The 12,453-nt window shown below is 40.0% G+C and overlaps 1 protein-coding gene across 1 annotated transcript; it reads right to left on the bottom strand.

Moving 5' to 3' along the window:
* Positions 1 to 1,644: 1,644 nt before the first annotated feature.
* mrpl18 (mitochondrial ribosomal protein L18) lies at positions 1,645 to 7,409 on the bottom strand. Its single transcript, XM_053505340.1, has 4 exons — positions 7,219 to 7,409; positions 4,915 to 5,089; positions 4,210 to 4,444; positions 1,645 to 1,780 (listed from the first exon to the last, which is right to left on the bottom strand). Exons 1-4 carry the CDS (start codon positions 7,301 to 7,303, stop codon positions 1,709 to 1,711), a joined length of 567 nt encoding a protein of 188 aa, XP_053361315.1. The 5' UTR covers positions 7,304 to 7,409; the 3' UTR covers positions 1,645 to 1,708.
* Positions 7,410 to 12,453: the final 5,044 nt, after the last annotated feature.

Raw genomic sequence — 12,453 nt, 5'->3', positions numbered from 1 at the left:
TTTAGTTTGTGAAGCCACGTGACTGATCGGCTTCAAATTGTATCATTGTCGATAACGTACTGAGATTTTATAAACTAATATATTTTAAATACACACCTATTTAACAAACTCCTATTTTAATTTCATGATTCAATGATTTAAAACCGGAAGCAAATCCATAAGTAAATACAAATAGGACTAGTTATTCAGGCCATTCAACGAGGACAAAAGTAATAGCACCCATAAAAAGACGAGGAGTCGCTGTGTGTCTGTAATAGTGAACATGCTTAAGTGGCTGAGCTGCAGTACTGAAAGCTGTTTAGGTGTCATTTTTGACTCTTTGCCTTTTATGGGGTTTTGTGGGTGTGGCTAAATATTTCTGTGCCATGATCGTGTTCGGTGGTTTACAGGCGAATGGTGTTTTTCAACATATGAACATTGGTATGGGAAAAAAAAACTTTTGCAAAACTTTTATCTATTAATCTGATGGGAATTTTAATTTTTCAAAAATCATTTACACGTTTTATTAACATTTAACTTGCATATTGCATTTTCTGGGCCGAACTCATGGTAACATCTGTCATACACCAGTAAGATGTGTTTTTTTCATGTGTTTCAGTTCTGCTGCACAGAACCGAAGTATTAATGTAACGGTTCTGTACCTGGGGGGGAGGGGGGAGGGGGGGGGAATCCTTTAAGTGCTGTAATGACGCCTGTAAGGCGGAGTGTTACTTGCAGAATAAACGCACACGTGCCATAACTGAATTGTGACGTCTCTGCTGTAGCAGGTCGACTCTCTGTCCCACAATCCTCCTGTCTCAGTGCCTTCGGTCTGGACCAAAACATCATGTTTTCTGGTGTTTTTATAAACTATAGGATGTATCTAAATTGTGTATGATGTCTGTTTGGTATGCGAGTGTGTTCCAGCATGCTTTAGGATGGATTTATATCGCCTGGGTATTTATTATGCGCGAGTGTGTATCACTGTATTTTTATTTCCATGCAGTATTTTCTCCTTTTTTTTCTACTGTGCTGTGTGTTAAACATGCAGATGGTTGCCAGGTTGAAGCCAAAATCACCGTACTGAGAACAAAAAGCTGGATAAAATCCATAGGTGTGCTGAGACGATGGAAAAAGAATTGTGGAATGTGAAAATAACAGGAATAAAAGTGCCATGTCTGTTCCTTTTAATCCTGATGCTGTTTTTATTGATATCAGGTCAGAGATCAGGTATTAAATATTAATGCTGTTGCCTGTTTTTTTTTTTTTATCGCTCTTATATGGTCTGGAATTTTTCTTTTCACATGCATTTCGAACAGGGTTGCCAGATAATAAGTGTATTTATAGTTCCAATGGTAAAGGGGAAATAAACTAGTTTAATTAAAAGGGTTTTCAAGTCTAATCTGGCAACCTCAGTGTTTTATCTTTTCCTGATGTATCTACAGTGTGTATGCGTCCTTGCTGTAGTAAAAATAAATCTAAATTTATTAAAAGAGTTGTTGTGAGCTGATTTGCTGATCCTGTGACTGCTTGCATCTAATTTGATTTAAAAATGTTTATAAAAATATTAATAGTGTACACTATACAAACTCTAACACGGGAAAGGTCAAACTAATTAAATTGATTAATTACTTAAAATACCTTAAGGTAAAAAAAATACACCAGTATGTTTATACAGATCTTTATTCAGAGCTTCAGGCTAATTAGAAAAAAAAACAAAAAAAAACTTTTAAATAAATTTGCGTTTGGGTTCGCTGAGCAGCACGCCTCCCTCCTTCATGGCCGTCCAAAACGTCTGGATCTAAAACAGATTAAAGAGTCAGAAATATTATTTAAATCTAAATCATATCTTCACTGTATAAAAGATTATTATAATACAAAACTCAATTTAATAAAATTTTTGCTCTGTATGTTTTAAACACCTCGAAAAAGGAATTCTGGAAGGAAAAAATAGCATTGCAAGGAAACATTAGGAAAAAATAATCAGCACCGAAGTGGTGGAACATTTCAGAGAAAATATGAGAATTGACTCGATAAAAGTCAAATTTTAACAATTAATTATAGAGACTTAAATTATTTAATCTCACAGAGAAAATATATTTGATATAGAAAGGTTTTTTAACAAAGTATTTTTTTTGTGTGTAATAAATAAGGTACAGTGCTGGTCACAGTTATTGGCACCTCTGGTTATAATGTGTTCTAAGGCTTTTAATATATTTTTTTATTGCAGAAGCCTAATATCACAGTGGAAATTGTAGAAAAATCTAACCTTTAACTTAAATGAAGTAAAAGTTATTATCCCCCCCCCCCAAAAAAAAAAAAATGTAACGAGCATTTTTGCCATTTTTACTGTAAAATTGATCAGAGTATCTAGAAACATTTAATTAATAATTTATGACTTCCTGTTTCCCTGTGGTATAAATATGACAGAGGTCTTTCTCTTATCTACTCTTGGGAAGTAGATGGGAACTACTCAACATGGGAAAAACAAGAGAACACTCGATTCAGGTAAAGCAGACGTGTGTTGACCTTCATCAGTCAGGCATAGGCTACAAGAAAACAGCAGCTCACCTAAACTTATCCATATCTACAGTAAGAGGAATCATTAAGAAGTTTAAAACAACTAACAGCGAAAAACGAGGCTGGACAAGGAACCCAAGTTTATCTTGCCACCAAGATAGGAGGATATAAAGAGAAGTAAAAAAAAATTTACAAAGCTCATTGCTAGAGAAGTGCATCAAAGAGTGGCATCTTGGTGTAAAAAAGTCTCCATGACAACCATCAGATGCTATCTACATGCCAACAAACTGTTTGGGAGGAATGCAAGGAAAAAGCCTTTTCTCACCTACAATCACAAACATAAATGTCTGGAGTTTGCTGGGACTTCAACTGGGACTGTGTGCTGTGGTCAGGTGAGACTAAGATAGAGCTTTTTGGTAACAAACACTGTCTGGGTCTGACGTAAAACAAAAGATGAGTATGTGGAGAAGCACCCCATGGCCACTGTGAAGCATAGTGGAGGATCTGTGTTGCTGTGGGCCTGTTTCTCCTCCAAAGGCCCTGGGAACCTTGTTAGGGTGCATGGGATCATGAACTCCTCAAAATACCAGCACATTTTAAATCAAAACCTGATGGCCTCTGTCAGAAAGCTGAAGACGGGTCGTCATTGGGTCTTTCAGCAGAATAATGACCCAAAACGTGGTGAAATCTACACATGGTTCTGCACACACAAAATCAAGCTCCTCTCATGGCCATCTCAGTCCGCAGACCTCAAGCTGAGGAGGAGAGAGCATGAGGGAGGACTCAAGACTCTGGATGATCCAGAAAGACTGTGCAAAGAGGAACGGTCAAATATCCCTCTATCGGTGTTCTACAATCTTGAGAAAATGTTATAGGAGGAGATTAAGTGTTGTCTTGGGCTTGTATGAAGTATTAACATCAGGAGTGACAAAAATTGTGGCACACATGATTTCATGTAAAAAAAATTAAAATCTTAAAGTGGGATTTTTTCCCACTGAATAATCGTACTTCAGTTAAAGGCTGGATTTTCCTCTGTTTTTCATTGTGGTTCTATATGTTTAAATAAAACATTTATTAGAAGCCTAAGAACACATCTTAACCAGGGGTGCCAATAATAATAACCAGCACTAAGAACACTGTAGATTAGTTACTTCTGAATTAATGTTTTATAATCCTGATCAAGAAAGTAAGGAAAAAAGGATTAAAATGAATTTAAATAAATTAAAATATATGAAACTTTTTACATATAACAGAAATATACAGATATTTCTTAAAAATAAATATTTTTTATAAGTTTTTTTTTTAACTTGGTTATGACTCATATGAAGGAGATCATGAGGGATACAGAAAATTAATATGTGAATTAAAAAAAAGATCCAGATACTCTAGACTGTTTATACAGTATGTAGACAATAAAGTAAGTTTATAAAGCATTCTAATTATTATTATTCCAAAGATAATATCAAAGTAGTTTATTACAAATATTCAGCTTAATGCAAAAGAATAAATTAAGTGTCATATAAATCCTTAAAAAATTGTTTTTTTTAGAACCCCTCGTGTAAAGTTATTTCATTACTAATAATTATTTTAAACTTGAAAATATTATTTATCTAAACCATTTTACATCACATTGCTGGTAAGAAATAATTTTTTCTGTGCTAAAGGGTAAATAATAATAATAATAATAATAATAACAGGGAGGAAACTCACGGCGTCTGAGCGGAAGCTCCAGGGAACCTCGCGGTAAAAGAGGCGCGTGATTCCGGCCTCACGGCATCGCTGAGCTAGGACGTCTCCCACGGCGCGACTCGCCGCCACCGAGCACGTGGAGCTCAGCTGCTTCTTCAGAGCCCACTCCTGCGTGGAGCACGTGAGCACCGGGACGTCTGAGTCTACCGAAAACACCGTCGCTGACACGTGATGCTGCGAGCGCTTCAACACCAACCTGAGACAGAAGAAGAAGAAAGACACTGAGGATGAGTTCGACACCTCCATCCTCAACGAGTAAAAACACCAGTCTGAAAAAGAAATAACAAGAAGAGAAGAGAGAGGAGCATCACGGAGCAGAGACGCACCGACACTCCACCTCTGATACTGAGCGTCTGGGTAAAATGAACAGGTGAAGAAATCTGTACGAACATGGGGTAATGCTCTAATGGTAATGTAGCTCTAATGTTTACTGTCTGATTCTGTCTCAGGCTGCTAAATAAATTTCTAATAAATTTCTGCCAACCTCTTGCACCACACTCCAGTCCAGTAGGTGGCGGTATTGCATTGAACACTCATAAACTCAAAAGAAGCAGCAACAGCAATAATCTGTCAAATTGCTCCCCAAAAGATGCTTCACATGGTATATTTCATGCGCAAGATGTATTTCTCTACATCTCTCTCTCTATCTCACACACACACACACACCTGTGGTAGTACTCTCTTTTGGGCCAGACGGTGGCCCAGCCCCTGTCCTTCACAGCGACAGCCATCTGCTCCAGGTTTCTGGGGTTTCGGTTCACAAACGTCTCACTGACGTCTTCGTTCTGGTTCTGGATCTCCGGCACCGGATCAGCTGCAGCTCTGCTCAGACTCCGAGTACCTAAAGTACAGAAACACAGCCTGAGTGCAAATTTACAAAGTGTGAAATACAAACAGCCTGTGTGTGTGTGTCCATCATTAGTGCACTTCACAATCTGCACAGATCCACAAGATCTGCATGAGAGCCATCCTGAACCTTCAGAGGGTAAAACACAAGCACTGACCCGTGTGCACTGCACACTCTACACATGACACTGTTTAGTATTTAGTACACTATGTAGTAGAGAAGGGGAAATCGTGATTGTTTTGTGTGCGGATTAACATATCACCACACCGACTCCAAAACCGGTTATTAAAAAGTACGTTCACATTCGATTAGTCACAAACATAAGCGTCTCATAATTCGTGTGCGGTAGAACCCATGCGCTCAGTGTCAACTTGAGTTTTGAGACTCTGGAGGTGTTCAAGGCGGTAAAACGTAGTGACTATTTCCACATTGGGATCCTGTGAGGTAGGAGTGAATTTGTCTAAAAAATAATAATGATGACGGATGACAGAGACACGCGCTGCTCAGTAACAGTCTAGCTTTGTGTTTAATTTAATTTAAAGTTAAATGTTAAACTCTTGTATTTAAAGTTAGTTTGTAGTGTTTAAACGCTGCACTTGGTTTTTAAGAGAGAAAACTAATGTTATAAGGAATGAGCTACATTTTAGGGCTGCAACAATGAATCGATTAAATCGATAAAAATCAATTACTAAAAGAGTTGGCAACGAATTTCATAATCGATTCGTTGTGTCGCGCGACGCGGAGACATTTGATTATTAAAAAAAAAAAACTTTAGTTGAGCGCGGAGTGAAGTGAACACACTCGGTCTCGCGCATTGATGCTAGCAGAGTTCGGCGCCTCATAGACAGGGCGGAGCAAAAAAAATTTAAAAAACGAGCGGGTGTAAAGGAAAGATACATGGCGGAGGCAGAGAAATACGTAACCGGGTAAATGTCTGCCCTGCTGGGTCTTAGTGCGCGTCTCTTACTGGTATAATCAACATCTGTGCCTTTGTCTGTACTATTTACTATAACACTGTGACCACGTGTGTGTGTGTGTGTGTGTGTGTAAAACATATTATATTTTAAGTCTGTATGTGTGTGTGTGTGTGTGTTAAGTAAAAGCAAGTCTCATTAAAGAGGTTAAAGATCCATTTTCTCTCTCTGCTCAAGGCTTAGCCTGCTGTGTGTGTGTGTGTGTGTGTATGTCTGTGTGTGCGCGCGTCATTGGACACCGTGCCTACACATATACACACACACACACACACTCTCTTTCTCTCTGCTCTACACAGAAACACTGCTCTGTTGCGATTCTTTTTTAAGGTAAAGTGCAGGTTAATTAGTTTTATTTTTACTTTACAGCAGTGATTCCGTTAGTGTGTTTTAATTCTTTCAATTTTAAGTTTTTAAGCCGGCTTCTGGAACGAATTATGCTCGTAATCCAAGGTTTACTGTATATATTTAGCAGATGTAAAACATACATGTCTATTTTTTCTGTGCTAGTTTTTATTTTATAGATTTTAGTTCTGTTGAATAAAGGGTTGGAAATGAACGCTTTTCTTGTTTTTTGTTTTAATCCGATTCATCGGTCAATCGGGGAAAAAATAACTGACCGATTATTCGATTATTCAAATAATCGCTAGTTGCAGCCCTACAACATTTAATTACTCATTTTCAGATTTTCAGTTCACATGTCGAATAAAGACATGTGATATAAAACTTCCAGGTGTTAAATTGTAACCGAATCAGAATGAAACCCTCGACACCGCCTGGTGCTCTGGTGATATTAACAGAATGAACACTGAGGTATCGTGATGATGTCGTTCGGTGATGTTTATGTTTATCTTATGATTCTCAGCCCTAATACTCTGTACATACAGGGTGATACAGAGGGCAGGCCATCCTGTGCCCTTCCTAGGGAGCGACCTGAACTACATCACCCCTATGTAGTGCACTCCATGTTTCAGCCACTTCCTGTCTCTGTAAGTGCACTACATAGGGTGTGAGATAACAGCTTGTGTCCCCTGTTTAGTGTATTAATGAGTCAATTATAACACCATTAAAAGATAAATCCCTATCCAACCCCAGTGCTGTGTGTGTGTGTGTGTGTGTGTGTGTGTGTGTGTGTGTGTGTGTGTGTGTGACCTGTGATGTCCCGGCTCCATGTCCCGGTGTGTTTCTGCCCGAGCAGTAGACGGACGGAGCGATAAAACCCTCTAACGGCCGCCATGTCAGTCAGTCACAACGCGCGAGCACAAAACTCTTAACTACACACAGAAATATAAAGACACTAGCGCTCCGACCCCGGCGCGCGCCTGTACGCCGCCATCTTGCTGTGTGTCACACTGATTACAGTCCGGCTGAGGCACGAGGAGCGTCAGTCTGAGGTTCCGCCGACTGCGCATGCGCTGACAGGTGACTAACGCATTGTATTTACTGTCATCAGTGATTTGTCCTGAAACATGAGAATAAACTTCATGAAAAACAATTAAAAACCAATAAATAAATAAACACTTACATGAAGCTATTTTTATTGAATAGTACCTCTATTATTAAAAAAATCTATATTTTTGATTAAATTACAAATGATGACTTTGTATGTAACTTAATTTAATGCATTAATAAATCATTTATGAAATATACATTGGTTTTATTTTATTTGTTATAGGATCATCGTAAACACATTTCATTTAAACTAAGGAAGAGTTTAATGAGATTAAACTCATCAGCAACACACACACACACACACACACTTGTAAGCCCAGTTCGGTTTACAAGTGTGTGTGTGTGTGTGTGTGTGTGTGTGTGTGTGCGTGTTGAGTTAAGTTGAGTTGCTGATGAGTTTAATCATCAGCAACGGTGTGTGTGTGTGTGTGTGTGTGTGCGTGTGTGTAACGGAATCAGGACAGAAACCTGATAGAATTGTACAACTGTCCTCGCTCCTAGGCGTGTTCTGACTCTGTCCTTGTCTCTCTCTCTCTCTCGTCTCTATTTGTATGGCGTTATATTCCTGCCACAATTCTGAGCGCGCGGTTTGACATTTTGAGAGCAGACAATGCACTCTATGCGCGTGCAATGTCTCCACTGCGCGCTCAACAGCTCGATTCTGCGCGTGCAATGTCTCCCCTGCTCGCTCAACATGTTCTCCGCGCGCGCTCGACTCTGCCTGCACGCGCGTGCAACATTTATTTTCTGTGCGCGCTCGACTCTGCCTGTACGCTCACACAACTTTGTCCAGTGTTACAAAACTGCCACAAAACCAGCCAATCACAGACATCCACACACTACTTCTGATCGGTTGTTTCTCCACCAATCAAGTGGCACTACTATCGACCGCTTAACGGAAGCGTTGTAAATAAAGGTTTATAAGTAAAGTTATCCGATTTGAATTTTAGTCGATGTAGTTTAACAATGAGCTATATGGTAACGTAATTAGGTACGTAAATAAAAACACACAATGGGCAAACGAAACTGGTATATACTAATACTTCATTAAATAAAAAATAAATACTATAATATTTGTTTATAATATTTATGAATAAAAACTTTATTTACATTGCTTCCCTTATATAATTTATTTTTATATAATTATATATAATTTAAATTTCTTATCATTTTATTTTGATTTTGTAAGGCTGCTTTGAGACAATGGCCATTTTAAAAGCACTATACAAATTATAGTATGCGTTATGCGGTCGATATTGCCAGCTGATAGAGGAGGAACAGCCAATCAGAAGTAGTGTGTGGATGTCTGTGATTGGCTGGTTCTGTGGCAGTTTTGTAACACTGGACAAAGTTGAGTGAGCGTACAGGCAGAGTCGAGCGCGCACAGAAAATAAATGTTGCACGCGTGCAGGCAGAGTCGAGCGCGCACAGAATCGAGAAGTCGCGCGTGCGCGGAGAATATGTTGAGCGAGCAGGGGAGACATTGCACGCGCAGGATCGAGCTGTTGAGCGCGCAGTGGAGACATTGCACGCGCATAGAGTGCATTGTCTGCTCTCAAAATGTCAAACCGCGCGCTCAGAATTGTGGCAGGAATATAACGCCATATATTTGCTCTAAATGACTGTTGCAGGAGCATGTCCCAGACCACACACACACACACACACACACACACACACATACACTTTTCTCTATACAAGATAGGGCACATAATTAACATCACAAAGCATTTACAAAGTGGCCTGTCAGTGAGGGAGAGAAAGAAACAGAGAGAGACTCGACAAACAGGGAGACAGGTGGACAGACAGTTAAACAGATAGAAAGATAGACAGACAGGAATATACAGAAGGAGAGACAGATGGAAAAACAGACAGAGCCCTAGACACACAGGAGACAGACTGAGTGATTGGAGGGACTGAAAGCAGACAAACAGACAGAAGTAATGTCATAAAGAGATAAAGATAAAGAGAGGGATATATAGTCTTTCTCTCTCTGTTTGTCCACTGATTTATGCATATCTATATCTGTCTGTCTGTCTGTCTAAATAGCACTGACTGCCTGTCTGTCCGTCTGTCTGTCTACGCCTCTGACCATCTGCCTGTCTGTCTAAGCATCTGTCTGTCTGCCTGCCTGTCCATCTCTCCGTTAGTCTGGTGTGAGTAACAGACACACACAGGGATGTGGACATGTTCGGGAATGTGTGTGAGACGTGTTGCTATGCAACAGCAGTTCCAGGAAGATTGCCGAGACACTGCAATTGAGATGGGGGCGGAAAAGTAAAGACACACACACACACACACACACACACACACACACACATACACAAATCTGTTTCAGACAAATATGTCAGGATAAAAAGATCACTGATTAGTTCATGTAACAAACACACACACTGACAGCCAGAGACACACACCCAGAGCCACAGAAGGAGAGAGAAATAGAGAGGGCAAGAGAAAGAGAGAGAGACACACACACACACACACACACTTGTCCTCATTTTCACTCCCTGTCTGTCACACACTCGAGTGTGTGGTCATTAAGGCTGAGAGTGTTTAATGAGCACTAATAAGGGTGCAGACTGCAGCACGCTCCTCAAGCAGAAAATGTCTTGGTGTGATCTCAAATGCAGAATCCACCCACACACACACACACACACACACACACACACACACACACTAACACATCTCATCAACCTCAGCAGCTTCACTTGTCCTCCAGGTGGCAGCGTCTCCCTACTTTTTCACTTTTTCATCATCGTCATCATCCTCATCATCACTGCTCCGTCTCTTTTTTCTCATAGTTTTTTTCTTTTGTATTATATTTTTTTCACATTTTGAATCAGTGGGATTGACGAGTGTTGTGCATTAAATCAGAATTAAATCCTAAACAAGCGTTGAGAGGCATGACCGGCTCCTTGTGATGTGAGCTGGTGGCTTCAACATCTGTAATCCCTTAGCTACTGGATATTAGATACATATAAATATAAATCTCACCACGAAACAAATGAAAGGCCTTACGATGTTCTCTCTGGGGAACGCGCTGCTCATTCTGATTTCTCTTTTCTTCTTGATTTTTCTTGATCTCTGTAGTGAAAGCACAAGCGAGCATTTTGTACACATGTACAGAAGTGCGCACAAACATTAAGGAAGCCTTAATAAAGCTTACATCATCATCATCATCATCATCATCATCATTATCATCACTGCTGATCCCTGCGCTCTGATTGGTCGGACGGTGTTGATTAATTCTCTGTAACAGAATCTTGGACTTACATTAATGCGTTCACTCTCCACATAAAGGGATTTCAGCTATGGTAATGTTTTCTGTGAGGAGAGATGTGTTTCTGTATCATCAATGGAAGGAGTCTCCAGTGCGAGCGATGTGTCTAAGTCAGAGGTACAGTAAGGCCGTGGAACTGTAAGTTTTCTCAAATTTAATACTGATTAAAAGCCTCGCCTTGTGAGGAACAAGACTTTACATTACAGCATAATGAAATTATTTTCCTCGCATCTCCCAGCTTGTTAGAAAGTGAGTCAGAAGTGAGTGTGTTTGCATGAAGTCACACACAGAAAGTGAAAAGCTTTTGAATATTTAAACACACAGCAGGTTCGAGAAATGAGATTAGACCCGAGCCTCTGCAGCGTCCCCGAAACACCGAACCGTCCCTCTTTCTCTCTCTCTCTCTCTCTCTCTCTCTCTGTAATGCTGGAGATGGAAAGTGACGGCGGATCAAAGGCTTGTAAAGCTGACGAGCAATGTGTTGGCCATATTCCCCCCCTCCCCCCCTCTCTTTCCCTGATGATTCTTTATAGCATGCATGATAAATAATGAAAGTCATATGTAGCTCAAGGCTGAACAGAAAGAGGCATCGTGGAGAAAATCACAGATCTCAGATCAAATGATCAGAATGAAGAATCGTTCCTCAGATTGTGAAAAACGAATCACCAGGTTGGTCTTATTTGTTTGCCTCCATTCAAAAACCTTTTAACCCCTTTAGCCAGACTTAACCACAGATTAACTAAACAATTAGAAAATATCTAAATAATATTTAAAAAATGTTTATCTCTTTTCTAGTTGTTTAGCCATTAAAATTTGGCCCATCTCACAGTAGCTACATTCTCAATATCTCATCACACCGGCGGCTGGGCGTGGGTGGGATATATTAGGCAGAAAGCGAACCTTTTGACGTGTTGGAAGCAGAAAAAATGGGCAAGCGTAAAGATTTGAGTGACTTTGACAAGAACCAAATTGCGATGTCTAGAGGACTGGGTCAGAGCGACTCCAAAACTACAGCTCCTGTCAGATGTTCCTGGTCTGCAGTGGTCACGACATACCAAACGTGATCCAAGGAAGGAAAAGCGTTGAACTGGCGACAGAGTCATGGGCGGCCAGGGCTCAATGATGCACGTGTGGATGCACGGTTCGGAAGATCCCAGGCTCAAACCCCACAACCACCAAGTTGCCACTGTTGGGCCCTTGAGCAAGGCCCTTAACCCTCAACTGCTCAGATGTATAATGAGATAAAAATGTAAGTCGCTCTGGATAAGAGCGTCTGCCAAATGCCTAAATGTAAATGTAAATGAGTGAAGGCTGGGCCGTGTGGTCCAATCCAATAGAGGAAGAGTAGATTGAAATAAGGAAAAGGTTTTGCTGGTTGTGATAGAAAGGAGTCAGAACACACAGTGCATCACTATTATGGTGGTAAAGGGGGGGGGGGGGACTATACAATATTAGGCAGATGGTCATAATGTTATGTAATGTTAATATATTTCTTTTCATGGTTATCCCCATGTGAAGCATTTTGTCTTTGTTCATAAATACATGGAATATCAGTATTTCAATTTAATCCATATTTACTAACAGAGAAAGAATTTGTTTATTGAATTTTATCATGGATCTTCGCACAATTAAACAAACGCTAAGCACAAAGTGATCCT

This window comes from Clarias gariepinus, chromosome 10 (genome assembly GCF_024256425.1).
Source record: "Clarias gariepinus isolate MV-2021 ecotype Netherlands chromosome 10, CGAR_prim_01v2, whole genome shotgun sequence".
In the NCBI taxonomy this organism is placed as follows: Eukaryota; Metazoa; Chordata; class Actinopteri; order Siluriformes; family Clariidae; genus Clarias; species Clarias gariepinus.
This window is presented reverse-complemented; position numbering and strand designations above follow the sequence as displayed.

Bases quoted from the DNA above. Each gene is read 5' to 3' on its own strand.
- mrpl18 (XM_053505340.1), bottom strand. From the start codon at position 7,303: ATGGCGGCCGTTAGAGGGTTTTATCGCTCCGTCCGTCTACTGCTCGGG. The intron at 5,090-7,218 runs GTCACACACACA...TCTGTACTTTAG, and splicing joins ATGGAGCCGGGACATCACAG to GTACTCGGAGTCTGAGCAGA. The intron at 1,781-4,209 runs GTGAGTTTCCTC...AATCTGTTTTAG, and splicing joins GGAGCTTCCGCTCAGACGCC to ATCCAGACGTTTTGGACGGC.